The 20,612-nt window shown below is 37.4% G+C and overlaps 2 protein-coding genes across 5 annotated transcripts in view; one reads left to right on the forward strand and one right to left on the reverse strand.

The window, feature by feature from the left end:
* The first annotated feature begins 138 nt into the window (after window positions 1-138).
* On the forward strand, window positions 139-3,386 carry slc66a3 (solute carrier family 66 member 3). Its single transcript, XM_051916110.1, has 7 exons — window positions 139-454; window positions 1,002-1,084; window positions 1,164-1,233; window positions 1,382-1,439; window positions 1,809-1,929; window positions 2,032-2,073; window positions 2,145-3,386. Exons 1-7 carry the CDS (start codon window positions 309-311, stop codon window positions 2,234-2,236), a joined length of 612 nt encoding a protein of 203 aa, XP_051772070.1. The 5' UTR covers window positions 139-308; the 3' UTR covers window positions 2,237-3,386.
* Window positions 2,961-20,612, reverse strand: part of rock2a (rho-associated, coiled-coil containing protein kinase 2a) — a 54,833-nt gene continuing 37,181 nt past the window's right edge. The window contains exons 11-32 of one of the 4 annotated variants that reach the window (XM_051916098.1): window positions 20,591-20,602; window positions 20,354-20,482; window positions 20,041-20,268; window positions 17,865-18,111; window positions 17,675-17,781; window positions 17,243-17,402; window positions 16,419-16,579; window positions 16,054-16,238; window positions 15,865-15,934; window positions 15,465-15,568; window positions 15,072-15,258; window positions 14,873-14,966; window positions 14,337-14,431; window positions 14,034-14,225; window positions 13,776-13,944; window positions 13,385-13,455; window positions 12,583-12,671; window positions 12,372-12,450; window positions 11,967-12,225; window positions 9,519-9,732; window positions 6,536-6,645; window positions 2,961-4,940 (exon numbers count right to left, since the gene is read on the reverse strand). In XM_051916098.1, coding sequence (XP_051772058.1) covers window positions 6,561-6,645; window positions 9,519-9,732; window positions 11,967-12,225; window positions 12,372-12,450; window positions 12,583-12,671; window positions 13,385-13,455; window positions 13,776-13,944; window positions 14,034-14,225; window positions 14,337-14,431; window positions 14,873-14,966; window positions 15,072-15,258; window positions 15,465-15,568; window positions 15,865-15,934; window positions 16,054-16,238; window positions 16,419-16,579; window positions 17,243-17,402; window positions 17,675-17,781; window positions 17,865-18,111; window positions 20,041-20,268; window positions 20,354-20,482; window positions 20,591-20,602 — 2,937 coding nt within the window. In that variant the 3' untranslated portion in view covers window positions 2,961-4,940; window positions 6,536-6,560. Of the gene's footprint in view, window positions 4,941-5,109; window positions 5,325-6,535; window positions 6,646-6,673; window positions 7,471-9,518; window positions 9,733-11,966; window positions 12,226-12,371; window positions 12,451-12,582; window positions 12,672-13,384; window positions 13,456-13,775; window positions 13,945-14,033; window positions 14,226-14,336; window positions 14,432-14,872; window positions 14,967-15,071; window positions 15,259-15,464; window positions 15,569-15,864; window positions 15,935-16,053; window positions 16,239-16,418; window positions 16,580-17,242; window positions 17,403-17,674; window positions 17,782-17,864; window positions 18,112-20,040; window positions 20,269-20,353; window positions 20,483-20,590; window positions 20,603-20,612 lie in introns of those variants that run through there. The other 3 variants (XM_051916100.1, XM_051916099.1, XM_051916097.1) reach the window with 3 other exon arrangements.

A 20,612-nucleotide genomic window follows, 5' to 3' on the forward strand; every position in this document is an offset into this window, starting at 1 on the left:
TTTGAATCTGAGAATTATTCACCATCTAACATTTAATCTTGGTTTATATATTAAAAGTATATAGGTGTGTGTTTATATTGCGAATGACCTAGCTATTCAGTTGAATTGAAGGTAAATACAATCACAATGTCCTGGTAATGGCACTCCCTCACTCAAGAACAAGCTGAAGCTGTGAGCTACGGGCGCTGTGGAGGGTCAAATCTCGCTGGCTGATGTGTGCGGAAGTGCTGCTCCATCTGATATTAACAGCTGGAGACGCTTCGTTTCAGGATCGTAGAGGGTAATTACAGGACCAAAAGCTTACAGAGATGGACGGTAATTTGACGCTGAATTTGGCCAACTTCAGCACTCTCTTCGTGTGTATGGTGCTGAAGTTCCCGCAGATATTCGTTCTGATGCGGGCCAGAGCGACCGCTGGAGTCAGTCTGAACAGTCTGCTGCTGGAGCTAGTCGGGTAAGAACTTCACTGCTTTCACGTTAGATTGAAATTAATCTTTTAACGACTGCCGCATGAAAGGCTAGATGCAAACATTCGGAATGAGCTGCATCAAAATGCCATTTGCAGTAGTGATTGATGTGTTCGGATGTTGCCTTGTATATTGTAGAGTAATTTTTACTTTTCACCATGCATTTGTCAAATCATATTGTATCTATCATATGCAACGTATTTTATTTCAGCTAGTTGCCAACATTTCACATTTTCATTCAGTATAACTACTAAAATAACTAAAACTAAAGACTAAAAACTATGTAGACGTCAAAAACACAACACATTTACTAAGAATTTAACTAAAATGAGTTAAAACATAAAATATAAAAATAAAATCTAATTCAAAATATTAGAAAAAAAACTATAATATTGATGATGATACTAAACTGTATCAGAATATTAGGATCAAACAATAATTGGTGGACCCTGGTGTTTTATATCAAATGTATGTGTTTTTATGAATGGCAAAAAGTTTCCAGCTCTGTTCTTCCTCTTCTCCATGTGTGTGTAGGTTTCTAGTGTTTATGTCCTATCAGATGTACTATGACTACCCACCCCTCACATACCTGGAGTATCCCATCCTCATCGCACAAGGTGAGACGACATTCTGATGCTTAATCACGAGTGAGACTTTGGATTCTGAGATTTTATGTTGAAGCTTGTGTGTCCACAGATGTCATTGTGCTCCTGTTGATCCTGCACTACAATAGAAACCTGAAGCACAGCCTCATATATGCAGCACTGTATCCTTCAAGCCCATAATGTCAGGTTATGCTATTTTTATGGGCACAGAGTAGAAAAAAAAAAGTAACAATCAAAACCTGCACGATTTAAAATAAAAAATATTTAATGTATATGATAGTTTTCCATCTCCTTTACTGCAAGAATCAGGTTTGTGGGTGGATGGCAGCTGCTTACAGTACAGAAGTGGGTGATAGATCTGGCCATGGTGAGAACATGCCATTACTGTTCTTTTTAGTGTCAAATTACATTTAGTTGATCCTATTTTCAACATAATAGATTGAAATTAAAGGAGATTGTGGCCTAATGGTTAGAGAGTAGGACTTGTAACCTGAAGGTTGCAGGTTTGAGTCTCAGTACTGGCAGGAAATGTGTTCTATTCTTTATTGAAGAGAAAGTTCAAAAGAACAGCACTTATTTGAAATATAATTTTTTTTGTCTTTCTTTACTGTCATGTTTGAGCAATTTAATGCATTCTTGCAATTTATTTAAAATCTTCTGAACCCAAACTTTTGAACGGCATTATTTATTTGAAAAAACAACAAAAGTTTTCTCTGTTATTGCCGTTCTCTCTCAGAGTCTGTGCACATTCATTAGCGCCAGCAGTAAACTGGCACAGCTTCAGTGTCTGTGGCGCTCAAAGGACTCTAGGCAGGTCAGCAGTCTCACCTGGGGTCTGGCCACATACACATGCCTGGGTAAGTGACACACACACACACACACACACACACACACACACACACACAAAAGGAACACAAAGCACTGTCATGTTGATATTGAGTGTTTGCTCTCTTTGTCAGCACGGATCTTCACCACCGTCGTCACCACAGGAGACACACAAGGTCAGTAAGAGCTCAAGTGTTGATTGTTTGGTTAAGATGTCATCTTTACCTTTCCTCTCTTTCTTCTCCAGTCCTCATTCGGTTTGTCGTCATGACCGTTCTGAACATGTGGGTCACGGTTACAGTGATCTACTACAAACCACATGCAGTAAAACAGGATTAAGACTTCACACTTTCTGTTGCATACAGTGTATTCTCTAGATGTGGGGTTGGAGTTTTTTAAAGAAATGAACCGGATTCAGGTCAGTTGCTATTGGATGTAGCACTTTCTATATTGCAGTGTAAAAGATGTTGAGATTTACTGACTGCAACCAAAACCCTTTTTATCATAATGCTTTCCATATGATTTAATTAGTGCTTGCAAGGCACCATTCATATTTTTTTGCAGAGAATTTTAATATAAGGTGTGCTAATCTATTTTTTTCTTGTAAATTTAGTACTTAAGAAATGTATTACATTTAAAAATCTTCAATTCTAAATGCAACAGTGATAATTTTTGCATCGTCTTGTCTTCCTTGCATCTAACCATTTTTATCCACCTTGACATATCTTAAACTTTAAAATTTTCTACACGTTTATTTTGCTGCCTTGCAAGCACTGGTGTTTTCTTCAGGACATGCGAATCTAGTATGTTTTGAGATGTGGGACAGAGTAGTTTTCTGCTCTCAATTGCTTTGAATCTCAGACGTGAATGTTGTGGAACCCAAATTGATGATGAATATCATTTGTCACATCAGAAGTTTGACCAAAGTGTTATGAAACAGTACATACATTCCTAGTATCCTCCCCTCATTCTTACATTGTTCCTTATAATTCCAGTGAGGTTGTTTCAAGTTCCTGCATTTGTACATGTTACAGATATACTGTTATGGTTTTTAAGTTAGTAGTTTGGTAGTTTTCAATTTTCAGCTAAAGAACTGTTCAAATTGATTTAATGATATCAGGCTGCTGATCAGACTGTTTATTGTAGTTCACACAGGGATGATGTTTACATATGCTGAAATATGCACTGTTTTATATTGAACTGTATCATATGCTGATATAATGAAGGCAGGGTTTTCTGAACTGGATACCTTTCATATATTACTGATGTTGTGTTAAGCTTATTCACTTTATATTACTGAAGAAAAAACAAACAGTAGGACTCTTCTGAAGTCACTCAGATCAAGCAATGTTCAAGTACAAGATTATTAGAAAATGTTCATGAAGATTTCAATGATTTTTAGGTCTATAAAGCACAACTGTCTCTTTCCTAAGTACTTTAATAGATCTTTTGGATTTTATAAATCAATAAACATTCCTTTTGTGTGGAATTTTTTTTATTCTTTATTACGTATTTATAAAATAAAAATTATCATTTTTAAAATTCATTTTCAGAGGCATTCTTTTGATAATTAACAGGATACCCCAGATAATGAACGCAAAAGATGTTTTTTTTAACCCCCTTTTTTCTTTGTTTTTTTTAAACAAAAGCATCATAGTTGGTATAAGTATATATATTATTCCTGTGATGAAGAGCAGACAAAGGAATGACCACATTGTTTATATTAAAACTTTACTTCCTTTTACTACATTCACAGCTATATACCGATTTAACTGACTACTTTTGTTTACAAAAATAAGCAAATGTTATACAAGGTCTCCAAACAACACGGCTACATATGCTTTTCATTTTATGGTCAAACAGTACATCAATATAAAACATGCAAATCTGGAGGCAGCGCTTTAAAATAAAAAAAGTGCCCAGACCTGTATAAATAGCAAACCAACTGGTAAGATGGCAGGTCAAATATACGCTGTATATTCATATACATATATATATATATATAACGTGTAAAAGAACACGGATATGCATTCACAGCACACCCAGAGATACACACTGTTTGCTAAGGTGAAGATACACAAAAAACAAACATCGACCACTTCAAATCACGAAAAAAAAAATTCAAAGAAATTTCTTTAGTGAATTTAAACATGGTTTTTAGACATTCCGCCATCTTACGAACATTTCAGTTATGTGCTTTGAAGGTGAATCAGTTTTAGTCTTAAGTCATAGCATGAAACTCAAAATCTCAACTTTTAACAGCTGATGATCAAATTCATAAGGCCAAAAACAGACTGCAGATCAATTTCAAATCTGGAAACATTTTAGAAACTCCTGCCCACATGCACAGCTCACATCTAGATGTTGATCACTGTTAATCATACCCGTTAATAAAGGTGGTTCCTCCTCAGATTACAGTCAACTCATACTAGGGAGTGAGCAGCACAGGTGTCCAGGAGAGCATTATGGGATGCATTCATGATCAAAGAGGGTTAAATCAAGCTTTGACCACACAGTGGGGTAAACAAATATAAAAACACTCTACAAGAAACACTAGAGTTGCACTTGCATTTCTGAAGGAATGAGAAACATATGTAGTGGTGTTTTCTAACCATTTATGTGGTGTGTTGCACTATCGTCTATATTCAGCCATTAGAAAGTCAACTCCCCCTCCCCCCCCCCCCCAAAACAAAACCAAAAAAAAAAAAAAACTACGGGCAGACCCAGCTGTCGTCCACAATCTCTGGCCGGTTCAGTCTTAGCGTTCAGGTCAACTCTGGCCTTGAATGAATAAGAAGTTTGGTGTGACTCTGACCCTTCAGTTCTGTGTAGATCTGTTGTGCTCTTGAAGTCGAAGCAACTGCATGCCCAGAAAATAAAAGCCATATCACGACAGCAAAGCCTTCATCAACATTTGTGCATCTCTCACTTTTTTTGGATTTGCCAAAATGTGCGAAAAGTTACGACAAAGGTCTTTTGTTGATGTGACAGGAAGAACCCCAAATCACCATGTAGCAGCACCAGATTCCCAATATAAGGTTAACTAGAGAAAGAGGGAGAAATCGAGAAAGAGAAAGACAAAGAGAAAGTTAGTTTTACCACATTCTAACCCAAGAGAAAAGAAAAATCCTTCGGTAATAATAAAAACTGCACCACAGCGTACATGCCATCATGCTCAAGAGAAGCAGATTAATACACCTGCAAACACACACAACAGTTGCAAACTTTTATTGCAAAAGGGAACAAAGACCTAAAATAAAAATACTGTTTTAATGCACATTCTCTCATTCTTTTTCCTTTTACAGTACAGTTGAAATGTCTTTTTGAGAAACAGTTTGTAAACACGGCAAGCCAACGGACTCATTTGTTCAGAATGCTGTTGATGGAGTCTTCTCGCCTCATCTTTGGAGTGTCCAGTCGAGGGGGACTAGGGCAAGAGGGTCAAATGTCAAATAAGAAACAAACAGGCCAAATACCAATTCTCTGAACAAACCTCCTCTCCTTCAGTAGTAAATGAGAAAGGATTGGAGAAACTATTCAGCTTGCTTTGTATTCAAGAGCACCTCCTGCGGGTTTGGAGGGCGGAGAGGGTGTTTATGAGCAGAAGAATTGGTACAGAAACTTCTGATAGGTTATGGCAAATTATCCATATCCCATCTTGGCCAAATCTTTCACACCAATAAGAATGAACACACTTACACATGCTTAAATTTGCTTCAACACCAAACAAATCCCACTGCACTCCGACTGTTCCAAAACCTAGTGAGCAGCCTAGACTTTATTAATGACCTGATACTCTAAAGATCACAAAAATAGAAATATTGGATAAAATAGTCCATTTTTAATTTCATGTAACTATTTTCATTGATAAGGTTTAATAATGAATAACATTTACAACATTTATAATTTATCTCATTTTGTTTGTAATTTTTGATAGACTATTTTAGGCATATACTACCATTCAAAAGTTTGAGAGTAGTACTATTTTTTTTTTTAAAGGAAATTAATACTTTTATTTACCAAGAAAGCATTAAATTTATCAAAAGTGACAATTAAGGCATTTATAATGTTACAAAAGGTATCTTTTTGAAATAAATGCTGGTATTTTCAGCCTTTTTTTTTAAGCAGCACCAATATTTTCAACATTAATAATAAATGTTTCTTGAGCACCAAATTAGCATATTAGATTGATTTCTGCGGGATCATGTGACTCTGAAGAGTACTGTTTTCTGACAATTCAGCTTCGTCATCAAAGGAATAAACTGCATTTTAAAAAATATTTAAAAAAAAAGGTATTTAAAATTGTAATAATATCTCACAGTATTACTGTTTTTACTATATTTTTTTCTTTTTTCTTTCAAAAACAAACTTTTGAACAGTAGTGCTTTTTTTACTGGTAAATGATATTAAATTTCTATATTTGTTTAAACTTAAAATAAAATAAAAATTAAATCATTTAAGTAAAATTAGGCATCACAACATTATAATACGCATTATAATAATATTATAATCTTATAAAAATCAATAATGTTTTTAAAGATTACCTTAGTGTGTATTAGATCATGTCAAATAATCTACGTACAGCCTACGTAGGAGGCTTACAAGGTTTTGGAACAGAGCCCCTATGTAAACGGTTACCCTGTTTCAACCCTATGCATGCTCCTCAGAAATTAAACGTATGGTTATAATCTACATCATCCACGTCATCCAGAGCCCAGTGCCAGTCCTGAAGCTCCAAATCCAGAGGCCTGCAGGTGGAGGAGAGAGCATTCAGCCACGCCTTCCCCAGGCTCCCTACAGTGAGGTAGTTTGCTAAGTTGAAACTAGATCTTGGCACATTAAAGGTAATTACTATAACTGAGCTAAACCACTTTACCTTTAAAGAAAGATAGACCACTGATCAATGACTGCTGAAGCTTTGAAACCATCTTTATGCATCTTTGAGTTTGGTGCTAAATGTGCAATAAGCTTGAAGATATATATTCTCTATGAAGTTTGAAATCTTCTGATGCATACTTTTAGTATTTAGCCTTTAAATTCAATGTTACTATTCACAATTAAAAACCTGAGTTTGATACAAAAGAGAAAAAGTGCTTTGTTAATGCCCAAGCGGTCACCTTGCATCCCAAGTTCCAAAAAGTAGCCCAGCGCAACACTGTTCAAGCTTTACATCCGGCTAGCCACCATAAATATTACTGTGCTACTTAAGCACCGCAATTTAAACGTTGAACGCTCTTGAATGATGTTTCTGAAGCATGTCCGCAATAAACCAATACTTTCTCCATCCAACTTCCAGGTCGGTCGTGTTCTCCTCTCACCCAGTGTTGAACTGGTCTGGAGCACAGGGTCTGAGACCTTCATCTCTCTTGTCCATGTGCTCTTTGTGGCATTTGATCTGGCATCTCTGGCATTCCAGAGCCAGAGGAGGTTTGAACATGTTCCACAGGGGTTTGGTACAGGCCGCACAGTTGGCAGGGAAGTGGTAGAATAAAGGGATAAATTCATGACCCTTGTGGTAGACGAAGCCAGATTTCTCCGCACATGCTGTTGGTTCCTTTACGTTGTGCACAAACCTGTGTATCATATAGAGTAGCACTCTAGTGTGTAACCAGTGCCAAAGCTTCTGCATTGATTTTATGCACAGCCATCTTGGAATCAGACTTTACAGAACAAGATGTTAAAGGTACAGTTCAAACAAAAATGAAAGTGTAAACTGTCATCATTCACTCACTCGTGTGTTGTTCCAAACTTGAAGGTCTTTATTTCTTCCATGCAACACAAATAGAAGATATTTCACAAAATGTCCATGTAGGGCTGTTTCATAGGGGAAAATTTGGTCTTCCATAGTATTTGGATCATGTTAACCACAGGTAAAATCACGGATTGCACCTTACTACCATGGTAAAAAGAAACTATATTGTTTCCATGGTATTTGTTCTGAAAAACAGTAGCCTAAAGACATTTAGTGTAATGAAAATGCACAATGTATTCTCCTACGCTGTTTACGTTCAGCGCTTCCAGGTTCTACGTCAGAACGCTGACTCATTATTGGCCGACTCCTGCATCAGCATCACACGCATGCGTCGTGCTGCTCACGTGAACAGCGTTGGCCAATACTGAGCCGGTGTTCTGACAGAACCTGGAAGCGCTGAATGTAAACAGCGTACGAGAATGACACAGAAGAGAAGATATTAAGTTACTTTTGTTTTGTTTTTGCGCACAAAAAGTATTCTCGTTGCTTCATAAAATTACTGTTGAATCACTGCAGTCACGTCGACTGTTTTAACAATGTCTTTAGTATTTTTCTGGACCTTGAAAGTGTTGGTTAAATTGCTGTCTATGGATGAGTCATATACCTCTTGGATTTCATCAAAAATATCTTAATTTGCGTTCCAAAGATGAACGAAGGTCTTACGGGTGTAGAATGACATGAGGGTGAGTAATTAATGACAGAAATTTTCATTTTTGGGTGAACTAACCCTTTAATCACAAAAATATACAGGAATTATATTCCATTACCCACATTTAATGTCTACATAAATATTTGATATTTACATCCCACATTTCTGCCAAAATCCCATGGTTTCAGTTAGTGTCATTACAGTAAATCATGGTAAATGTTGGCGACTTGTGGACTGAAAGCCTTCTAACTGTATTGTTGTGGCTCAATGTTTCCTCCGTTTTCTGCGTCAGTGTTGTCGAGAACATCAGTGCTGTTTTATCTGGCTTTAAACTAGTTTAAATCACGATGCATTTAATTTTTGGTTTGGTTTGTATGGGAGAGCCCCGCATCAATCTCGAACGCATTTCACTGGATCTCACAGTGCTGTTTAGTGGTCGCGTGATTGAGACGGTCAGCAAGTAAATGCATTTGATTTGCTCTAAGCTCACGCTGCAGTGTTTTTTGAACCAAGCTGATAAATGTTCCCTGTGGTGCGGTTCAAACGAGCAGCTCTGTTTCATTGCGCTTCTGTCGCATAGGCCGTTTAACGTTTCTCATACGCAACAGAAATGGCAGCGCTCATCTGTTTGGTTGTCGCTGACACAAACACAGCATTATTTACATAAACATTATATTGAACACTTATTGAAAAAAGTACCAAAACTAAAGTACCAAAAATCTTTAAAATGTTTTTTAATGTTTTTTAATTTCCACAACATTACGCTGTTAACAAAATACATAATTTAATAATCATGTAAAAATGAATAATCGTGCGTTTACACTAAATTTAATTCCAAAACCACTTCAAAAATGCTCTGTTCCATTCTTAAACATGCTACAGAAATACAATAGTTTTGTATTGTATGTATAAATGGATTGGGCATTCTGCTTAACTTCTCCTTTTGTGACATACAGGAATGATGTGAGGTTGAGTAAATGATGACAGTTTTCATTTTTGAACAAACTGGTCTAAAAGGTTCTGGTCAGGTGTGAATGTGAACCAGGCCTTTATTTAATCCTCTTACTCTAGAGACAGAAACTGATGAGTAACAATCTGGGCAATGTATTTGAACTGACACAGCATAAACCTTCACATGAAAACACAAGATAGAACTGGACACAGCCACATGATTACCAGAATTTTGCATAAAAATGAGCATGTCAAGGCTTATTCCTCACCTGGGTTTGCCGGAAGGTATTTGTCGGCTGGGTCTCCTCATGGATTGACTGCTTTGTACTTTAGAAGGAACTCTGGGAGAGGAGCGGTGAGGGGCGTCTGGTGCGGGAGGTTTTTTGGGGATCTTCTTCATGAGCCGACTAACCCACTTCTGCTGGTCCTCCTGAGACGAGGCTAACAACAGCAGATTTTTAGCCGTAGACACGTCGTAGTTCACTGGGGATGGAGACAGTAAGCACAGAAGAGTCAAACAAGTGAATGGGACGAATCATTTCAAACATACAATACCCTTCTAAAAATTTGGGGTTGGTAAGAATTGTTTTTAATGTTTTTTAAATGGTCTCTCTAATGCATTTATGGAGGATGCATTTATTTGATCAAAAATACAATAAAACAGTCATGTTGTGAAATATGATTACAATTTAAAATTTCTTCTACAATTTAAAATTTTCTTTTAATATATTTTTATCATGACATGTTATTTATTCCTGTGATGCAAAGCTTAATTTTAGCATCATTACTTCAGTGTCACATGATCCTTCAGAAATCATTCTAATATGCTGATTTGGTGCTCAAGAGATATTTCTTATTATTATTATCATCAATGTTGAAAACAACTGTGCTGCTTAATATTTCTGTGGAAAACATGATGCATTTTTATTCTCAGGATTCTTTGATGAATAAAGAGTTCAAAAGAACTGAATATATTTGAAATGGAAATCATTTGTAACATTATAAAATGTAATAGTCACTTTTGATCAATGTAATGTGTCCATGCCAAAAAGTATTAAATTCTTTCCGCTTTTTCCATGACTTTTCCAGTAATGTGTGATGAATAAAGGACAAAAATTACAAATACATATTTAGTTTTTTTTAACACCATTTCATAGCACTTTTGCTCTTTCAATAGGTAATTTCTTCTTGAATAAATGCTTTAGAACTGAAAAAGAAATAAGAAATATATATATATTTCTTCACAGGTTTTCCAGGACCCAGGGAACCTTTTTTTAATGCTAAGCATACAGAAACACATATGTAAACAAACTAAAATGACCCATATTAGGGTGGCCCTTATTTTTGGACTTTTGAAATCTTCTGCTCTCACCCACCCATTTAACTCTCCATCATGAGAAATGGAAACAAACTAAATTTCGCTGAGATTGGAGTACGATTAGGGTGTGCTCAACAACATTGAAATTCCGTCTTAATGACCATAACAGCACATAATTAATAATTACACAAGACCATTTGTAAACGGTGAATTAGGTTAAAAACGAGAACGCAGAACAGTGTTGTTAGTCTTAAAATGTTAAATTACAATGCTGCTGATAAGAACTGATCTTTGAAAAATTGCGATCTGATCTAGATCATGATGACAGTCTGACATATCCTTCAGCCACAAAGTTCTTGCAGATGTAAAAGCAGAATGTTAAAAAAAAAAAAAAGTCAAATTACTGTACTGTAAAGAAAGTGAACTTGGAACAAAATTGAGATCTGATCTAGATATTTATGACAATCCATCCAACATTCTTCTTTGTTTTTCTGGTGTGTTTCACTCCTTCGGACCTTGTTCTTCTTCAAGACCTTCCCATTTTCCAACAAGGTCTTCGAACTTCTTCACAGCGTGCTGAAAAGGCCTTTAGGAGATTGCAGGCCTTTTCCCAATAGTCTTGGACCTCCTTCATGGTCTGCACTGCTGCTTCATGCTTCACTATATCCTTTTTTTTCCATTCGGTGCAGATATACTCAAAGAACATTGACAATGAAAGGGGGAAGTGACATGTGAAGGCCAAGTATGGTAACTTATACTCGGCATTTGTCCTCTGTATTTAACCAAGTTAGTGCACACACATTAGGTTTGCAGTGAGTAGTGAACACACACTGCAAACCTAATGTGTGTGTCCATTATGCTGTGGAACTTGGGGAGCGATTAGGGTTAGGTGTCTTGCTCAAGCGCACCTCAGTTATTTCCTGCCGGTGCTGGAATCAAACCAGCAACCTTTGGGCTACCCGTCGGACACACTAACCATTAGGCCATGACTGCCCCCACAGAAAATTGGTGATAAAGACTCCTTCTTGCTTTCAAGCAAGTATACTTCATCCTGGTTATGCAAAGTGGCCATCTGATATCAAGAGTCAAAATTTTAACAGTGAACGAAACCTTTGCTAATATCACCAATCAGATATCAAGTACATGTTGATAAAAAGATGCATGCTTTGAGCATACCCTAAATGACAAATTATCTGGATGAAATTTTGCATACATTACTTACTTTTAGTGGAGAAACAAATGAGGGGGTGAGAGGTTAACATTTCAAAAAAAAAAAAATGTTTACCCCCCAATAAGGGCCACCCTAACCCATATACAAAATTGCTGAACATTTTAATACAACATGTATTTAAAATTCCCTTAAAACCATTAAGGTAGTAAGAAGAAAACCTCTTCTCACCTTTGCAGGGGGCAACGACTTCCTCTTTCTTGTCCATGTGGTCTTTGTGGCACTTGATGTGGCATCGTCTGCATTCGAGGGCTGGAGGTGGTTTGAACATGTTCCACAGGGGTTTGGTACAGGCTTCACAGTTAGTGGGAAAGTGGTACAGGGTTGGGATGAACTCATGACCCTTATGGCAAATGTAGCTGGACTTGTCCCCAGGAAGAGGTTCCAGCTCTTGCTCTTTCTTGCTCTCGCCCTCATTTGCGTACAAGATCTGGAGGAACCAATGACAAGTGATAAGACATTTGCTTACAACCATCATCCTTATGCCTTATGGCATATCTTATAAAACTTTCACAGGTTTCAAGTTTCAAAGTACCCTGATACCCTGCCTGTGTTATCTGTGGTGTGCCATTATACCTGGAATATTCTGGGGATCTCTTTGGCGTCAGCACGATAAACGTCCGTCTGAGTTACCGAACGCACATGGAAAAGTTTACTAGAGAATACCAGAGAAATTAAGATAAAGACAAGATGACAGAGGATATAAGTTAGTCAAAATGATACAGGACAACACTGGGTCCAGCTTATTTGTTTTAAAGAAATGGATCTGAAAGGTGAAAGGACTCACTCTATGTCCAACACCATGTAAGGATTGGAAAGCTCTTTGTCCTGCTCGCTGTTGTAGAAGAGAATCTTCTTGCTGCTCACCACAACATACTAGAGGAGAGAAAAGAAACAAAAGACTCACTGAATCCTGCATGACGGGGTTGTATGGGATTTCAGATGCAGAAGTATCATGGTACTGTACCTGACTGTACTATGTAGCACTGCAGCTCTAGGGGTTTAGCTATTGTTGCAAAGTCATTTGAGGTTTAGTCCTGTTTATTAGTATTTATCATGTAGTTGCAGACAATATGAGATTGGTTAATTATTCAAATTGAACAGGTTTATTTTATTCACTCACTTTTATTTCAGCTTTATTTAATTATTTTAAAAGTTTTAGATAACGATAACAATGCTGACCACAGATTTAATAAGCTTAATAAAAACTAATTTACATTCCCATTTACATCCAACCCTGATGTCATATCAGTATACTATTTAATAAGAGATCTAAATTAAATGCTAATACAATGAAGACCACAGCAAAAAGTTACAGTACACTGTTTACCTCATTTGCATCTTGGTTCTACTATTATCATGTTCTTTTTTTTAACTTGTTTCTTTGTAGTTTACTTTTTTATTTTCTATTTTCTTTGACTTGTTTGTTTTGAATAATCTGGGAAAAAAATTGAAGCACTGATTACTTAACTGATTGGCCCATTTTGATGTCATGTTGATGTTAATAGCCTTTTTTAACAGCATGGTATCACAGCATTCTTAGCTAACTGCTTACTTTAAAAATGCAACATGCTTGTCAAAAAACGTACCTTCCTTTCCCATCCGAAGCGTTTGGTGTTGTTCCTCACTGGTAAAGACAGCCAACCTTCCAGTCTTGTCTCTGTACAACAGTGAGGAAGACATGTATAATAAAACAGAGCAGCTTTATAAAAATACACCAGAGAAAAGCCTGACATGGGAAGGCATGATGTCCAGTCAAGACTTAAGAGGTCAAAAGGTCATGCACTGAACGCCATGCAGGTCACCTGTGGGGTCAGGCTCTGCAGTGAAGTGAAGGGTGAAAGTTGAACTGAAAATCGGATCAAAACTAAGCAGAAAGAAGGGAGGGTGACACAGAACGATGTGGAGAAAGACAAAAAGAGGTAAGTGAATAAAAGAAAAGGTTATGAAAGAGCAGAGAGGAAAAGAACTTAAGAGTACCTGGTAGTGACTCGTCAGTGTCCATGTCAGGACCGCTGCTCATACTGGCAGAGTCGAGCGACTGGATGTTGAGAGAGTTCAGTAGGCCGCGCAGCTGCTCAATATCACTGTCTTTACTGTCGAGAGCCATCTGCAGCTCGATACGCACCTGAGACTCGTCCGCCAATTGCTGCAGGAAATAAACAAGAGTTAGAAAAGAGTATTCTGGCTACCCGTGGAGCAGCGTGGCATTCTTCAGACACTGATTAGCGGTCATACCGCTTGCATGTCGTTGATTTCTCTCTGGTATTTGATGATGGTGCTGTTGAGCTTCTCCTTCTCAGAACGAAGCTCCAGCTGCAACTTCCTGTTTTCTTTCTCCTTCCTCCTCACGTCTGTATCATTTCCACGGCGAGAGCCACCACCTCTGACCTCCTTTCTGTTCATGATCTCTGCCAGCTTGTTCACCGCCTGACAGATAGAAAAGAGCCAACAGAAAAGAGAAAAATAAATAATGTAGCAAATCGGACTCAAATTGAGTTTGATTTATTCATTTGCTCAAAGGAAAATGTTATGGTGTACCTGTGTTTTGAGAGTTCTCTCTGACTGCAGCTGTTTCTCAAGGGCCAGTTTCACCTGAGTGATGGACTGCTCTTCATTCTTCAGATTCTGCAGGTCTGCAAATCCAAAATGCTCTCAGTATTAACAGAGACACAAAAAGCCAAACTCACAGCCACTGTGAAACCTGTTACTCAGCTAGAAACAGGAGTTACAGCAAAATCCCCAACAGTGTTCCTCTGATTACCATGAGTTTGCTAAGGATACTGTGGGTCAATCAATGCTTGTTTTAAGCTCTAAAAAATTTCAATGCAGATGGCATATTAAAATATGTTGGAATGTGCACTGAATATCTTAAATATGCAACTGAAGCTGTGGAAATATAAAATTATTCCTGTGTGAACAGCTCTGAAAATGTAAAATGTTAATTTACATTTTTTATTAAATATTTTTGAAAATATTGTTATTTTGAACTTAAGTTCTATAATATAATATAATATAATATAAATACACACTATACATAAACATATACATTGAGGTCAACATATTTAGCCACTTACAGTCTTGTGCCTCCTTTAGCTTGTTGTTGAGTTCTTCCTTCTCATTGGCCAGGTTCGCAACATCATTTGTCAATGTGCGATTAGCTTCCTCTAACTGTATAGAGATGGGACAATTAAACCCAACAAGTTCCTCAAGACTGCTTCAAAACTAAATGTGATCTCTGATTCTGGCTTATAGCTGACATGCTGTGTAACTCACAGAGGTGATGGTGGTGTCTTTTTCAGCGAGCTCCTGTCTGTGTCTGGCCATCATCTCTTTGATCTCCAGCTCCTTCATGATCTTCTCCTTCTCCAGGTCGGAATACTGCTCCTCCGCAATGGAGCGTGCCAGTTGCTCGGAGTCAGCTTTCGTTAGTGTGATCTCTAACTGGGCCGCAAGAGAATCCCTGACAAAGAGACGAGGAAAAAAAAAGGTACACAGAAATTAAACTAACATATACACATATAGACTTTAAATTTGCAGTATGAGATTCTGACCCAGAAATATTTTACATATGACATAACCATGTTGTAATGCATTTTCTTTATATAATTCAGTGGATTAAAACCTTTTTTGTACACTTGGCTGCTTGTTGTTGGATATATATCTCACCTTTCCTCTTGTAGCTCTTGTAGACTCTGCTGCACATCTTTATAGAGTTTATTTTTCTCCTCACACTCTTCCTTCAGCTCCCGCACCTGTGTCTTATACAGCGTCTACACACACACATTGGGTTTCCATTATGGGAACTTTCCATAGACAATGATTTTTATACTGTACAAACTGTATATTCTATCCCCTAACCCAAACCCCTAAACACAATCCTCACAGAAAACTTACATTTTCTTGCATTTTTTATTTTTTTTTCAAAAAACATCATTCTGTATAATTTATAAACAGTTTAAAATGTCCTTTTGTCCCCATAACGTAGGGTTTACCAGGAACACACAATCTTGTCAGACTTTGGAGTGTTCGATTTGTTTCTGCAAGGGAAAGAGTTTAGACTTCTTACGGAAAAATATTGCTCTGCCTCCAACTGATCCTGCAGTTCCTTCATCTGTCCATCCGAATCCTGACGCTCCCTAGAAACACACACAGAAAATTATTCAATATTTGAAAAAACAGAAGAAAGGTTTTATTAAGATGCCAGCTATTAAGATTTTTTATATTCAATGAGTTAATTTGCATGTGTGTTGCATACTTGCGCAGCTCCACGTTTTGTTTTTCCAGGCTGCGTTTGATTTCCAGCAGGTGGTTGATCTCCTGTTTGAGTTGTTTCTCTGATGTTCGAAGGGTGCTGAGCTGCTGGTTTTGAACTTTTAGGTCATTCTGAGTCAAAGTGCGTTTCTGAACTTCTTGCTCGATCTTCAGATTCAGATTCTTCACCTAGACAAAGAGAAAGATCAGAAGAATCTGTAGATCTGTGTACTTTATTTCTGTGATGGCAAAGCTGAATTTTCAGCAGCCATTACTCCAGTCCTGAACGTCTCATGATCCTTCAGAAATCATTTTAATATTGCTGTTTGGCATTGGTGTAGCAAAAATACATTTATACACTGCACATACTTCTTCTGTGAGTCTCTCCTTATGTCGCCGCAGTTCCTCTAGTTTCTGCAATGACTGTTTATAATCACAGTCAAGCATGGAGTTCTTCTTCTCCAGTTCTAACAACCTGTTCTCCACACGCAGTTTAGAGGAACGTTCCTCCTGCAGCTTTTGTTCAAGCTCTAGAAAAACACACAAAAACAGACATGTTAACAAGCAATAAAATCCTGTTATGTTTACAAAAACCATAAATTCACCTTTTTATCAATTCTGCTATGTAACTCTGGGCTCTGTCTTGTCTGTGCTAATCTAAACCAACATGTTCCCCACCCTTCAAAGTGCACTTTACTGTCATGGCACTATTATTAAAATGAAATTAAAATTTTCTTTTTTGGCATTTTTTCCTTTTTTATTGAGATAGGACAGTCAGTTGACAGGAAGCAAATTGGGGGGGGGAGAGAGAGAGAGAGAGAGAGAGAGAGAGAGAGAGAGAGAGAGAGAGAGAGAGAGAGAGAGAGAGAGAGAGAGAGAGAGAGAGAGAGAGAGAGAGAGAGAGAGAGAGAGAGAGAGAGAGAGAGAGAAGGCATCGGGAGAGAGAGGGGGGAAGGCATCGGGAAAGGTCCACGAGCCAGGACTTGAACTTGGGTCGCCGAAGCGCAACCGCCACAAGGCTATAGGTGCCGACAAAAAAAATAAATAAATAAAATATTTGGGGTTTTGTGGCTTTTAGTCCACTTCTGTTAGTTTACAGGTCTTTAATTTATGTAATCTACCTGTTTTAATAGGAAATACACCAACACAAGAAAGAAAACTGCATTCAGAATGTGATTCATATGATCTCATACCCTTCACAGCCTCTGATTTTGCTCCTTCAATGGACTCGCTGATCTTGTTCTTGTCAGCAAGTCGAGCTTTTGTGGCTTTGTGTGCCGCCTCCTCCTGCTCCAAACCCTGCTGCAACACCTTCAGCTTATAGGTCATGTCAATCTGGTTATTGCTCTTCTCCTATTGGTCATACACACACACACACACACACACACACACACACACACACACACACACACAGAGAGAGAGAGTGGGAGAGACATTACAAGAGGGGCTAGACATAACATGCAATAAACAGAGTAAACACCACCAGTACATCAACTTCGTGGCTTTCTAATAGCCATCTGAGTACATTTCTCCAGCAGTGAATGCTGGGAATGAGGAAGGTACAAATGACGTCTGATGTCACAACAAGGGAGGGAATGAGTATGAGAAAGAAAGTATTTGTTTACCTTCTCCAGGTCTGTTAGCTTCTCCTGAAGTTGCCTCTTCTCTGTCTCAGCTTTAGACAGGGCTTGTCTCACCTGTTTCACTTCTTCCTCCAAACCAGAGATTCGTGCTACGGATAAGAGGTGGAATGTGGATGAATACGGTTGCTTGTGAATTGATATGATACTTCCAAAAGAAGGGATACACACTTACCCTGTAGATCAGAGATAGTCTCAGAGCCCTGGGTTTGCTCTCGTTTCTCTGTATCCAGCGCTGCCTGCAGGCTGATGTTCTCCCTCTCCAGCGTGAGCTTGCTGTTCTCCAGCATGCAGCATTTGTCTTGCAGTTCTCTTGCATGAGCCTCCAGCTGCTGCAGCTGTTTTGAGGCCTCTGTCTGAGCTTTACGCAGCCGAGTTGCCGCATCAGATTCTGCCCGCAGTAATGCATTCGCCTCATCAAGCTGCCAGAGAGAGACACGGGATTGTCATAGGGAAATGACATTATGCTACTAGGGTCATTCTGTTAATTTAGAAAGACACACAGCCATAGATTTCTCCAGGAATACAGACCCATAATTCTGGGAAATTTACTTTTAAGAAAACTGAATGTTGGTTTTAATAGACACTGTATTAATCTTATTTAAGACTATGCAACAAAATGTCACAACAATATAAAATATTCGCATAAATGCTTTGTGAAACAATTCTTCAATTAATTAATTACTTGCCATTCAAACCATAAAAAATAATAACAAACAAATAAATAAATATTTAAGCATATAACACACACAATGTATTTACTATATGCACTACAGTGAAAAAGTTTGGGATCGGTAAGGTTTTAAAAATGTTTTTGAAAAGTCTCGCAGGCTGCATTTATTTAATAAAAAAATACAGTAAAAACGGTAATATTGTGAAATATTATTACAATTTAAAATAACTTTTCTATTTTAATATACTATTTTAATATTTAAATAACTGTTTTCTATACAATATTTTAAAATGTAATTTATTTCTGTGATGCAGAGCTGAATTTTTTTTAGCATCATTACTCAGTCTTCAGTGTCACATGATCCTTCAGAAATCATTCTAATATGCCGATTTGCTGCTTAAGAATTTTTTTTTTATCATCAATATTGAAAACAGTTGTACTGCTTAATATTTTTGTTGCTGAATATAAAGTTCAAAAGAACAATATTTATTAGAAATAGAAATCTTTTGTGTCATAATGTCTTCACTGTCACTTTTGATCAATTTAATACATCTTTATTCAATAACAGACTTGACCCCAAACTTTTGAATGGTCAAAATTATTTACAACAGGATCTGCATTTTCATGGGTTTAAATAAAAAAATAAAAGATATATATGAGACAAACAACTTAAAACCACTCCATCATCCCTGGAAAAAACAAACAAAAAAAAACAAAACTTGATTTTCAAAAGTCAACGAATTTGCAACAGCTAAATGTAACATTTTTGACAAGCCAAACATGTCAGTCTCCGAGTAACATGCAATTTAAGCCACAAAATAAACTTTATTCTGTAAAATAGGTATAATGAACTACGCAAAAAGCATTTCGAATGTCTTCAGCGCATTTTAAAATGACCCAAAAATCAAACATAGTTCAGCCCTACCGCATGTTATCACGTCCGTCAAAAACTTAGGCTGGCTGTTGGTTGGAATATTAGAACTAAAATTATAGACATAACACACTCGTGGCCATCAACCATCAATCACTCCACTAAATACTTGCCAGCTAAGAAATAATTATTACCTTGAAATCCATCCGTTTTCAAATCCACATCATTTGAATATCACGAAATCGATGTCTGTCAAAAAAAATAACGTGCACAATACATGGTAGTATTTACGAGAAGCAGAGGTCCAGGGAGTACACGCATTTCCTGGAAAACCCACACTACCAGATGTTTTGACTACTTCATCGCTTTTCGAGAAGAGGGTGAAAATGGCAGCCTGAGCGGCTTCAACATGCTGTCTGTCAGAGATGATAACGTACCTAATGCATAATACATAATTGACTCTCATGAGCATAGATTCGGGAAGTTTGATCATTATCTTCTCAGATGTTTAAAAGATTAAGGCAATTATCAAAGTTCCATAAAATGTTTAATTTTCCAAAAAAATATAAATTTTTACATGATTTGTTACATTTCTCATGACATTGCAGGTTGTGAAGAGATTTACACACCTTAATCAAATCCACGTTATAACGCTTTAACTAATGAAGCCACTCTGATGGTCCTCAAAAAACTGGATAATCAAGACCACATATTCTTGAATTAAAATCTACCTGACATTCAACTGAACCTGAACAACAGACATAGCAAGTTTTCTGGATGTGATAGACTCTTCTCAAACCCACAAACCTGTTTCTGCAAGTGGATGTTCTTCTCATTGGAGATGTGTGAGTTCTGGTTTTTCTTCTTCATTTCATCCAGCTGATCCCTCAGACTGTTCACTTCATTCTCCAGGCAGCGTTTGCGGTCGGCTTCACTCTCCGCTCTGCGGTGACTTTCTACGCTCTTGTGCTGCAGGAGAGCTTTCTCTCTCTCCAGCTGTCTCAGAGACGTCTCCAACACTTTTCTGCCATTTATCTATAAACACGTGCAAAGTGTTAAGAACACTGTATATTCCTGCATACAACTTTGTTGAAGTTCCAGAGATGAAACACCCACTCACCTCTTCATCAAGCTCTTTGGTGATCTTTTCTAGGCGGCTACAGTTGCTTCTGTGTTTTTGCTCCAGCTCATCTTTGGCCTGCATTTCAATATTGAGCTGTTCTTCTAGAGAATGTAATTTCTTCTGGAGCTGAGTGGAAAACAAAGCGATCTTCATTTAATATGTCATCAATCTCCTAAAATAATAAACTACCTAATAAGCTGTGTATTAAGCATTATTAAGAGTGTAAACACTTACTGCTAAATTGTCCTGTGGGTAA

This window comes from Ctenopharyngodon idella, chromosome 13 (genome assembly GCF_019924925.1).
Source record: "Ctenopharyngodon idella isolate HZGC_01 chromosome 13, HZGC01, whole genome shotgun sequence".
Lineage (NCBI taxonomy): Eukaryota > Metazoa > Chordata > Actinopteri > Cypriniformes > Xenocyprididae > Ctenopharyngodon > Ctenopharyngodon idella.

What these genes read in the sequence shown, in the direction of transcription:
- slc66a3 (XM_051916110.1), top strand. Translation starts at nt 309, where the DNA reads ATGGACGGTAATTTGACGCTGAATTTGGCCAACTTCAGCACTCTCTTC. An exon ending in CTGCTGCTGGAGCTAGTCGG is followed by an intron (nt 455 to 1,001) that starts GTAAGAACTTCA and finishes ATGTGTGTGTAG; the next exon opens with GTTTCTAGTGTTTATGTCCT. An exon ending in TCCCATCCTCATCGCACAAG is followed by an intron (nt 1,085 to 1,163) that starts GTGAGACGACAT and finishes GTGTGTCCACAG; the next exon opens with ATGTCATTGTGCTCCTGTTG.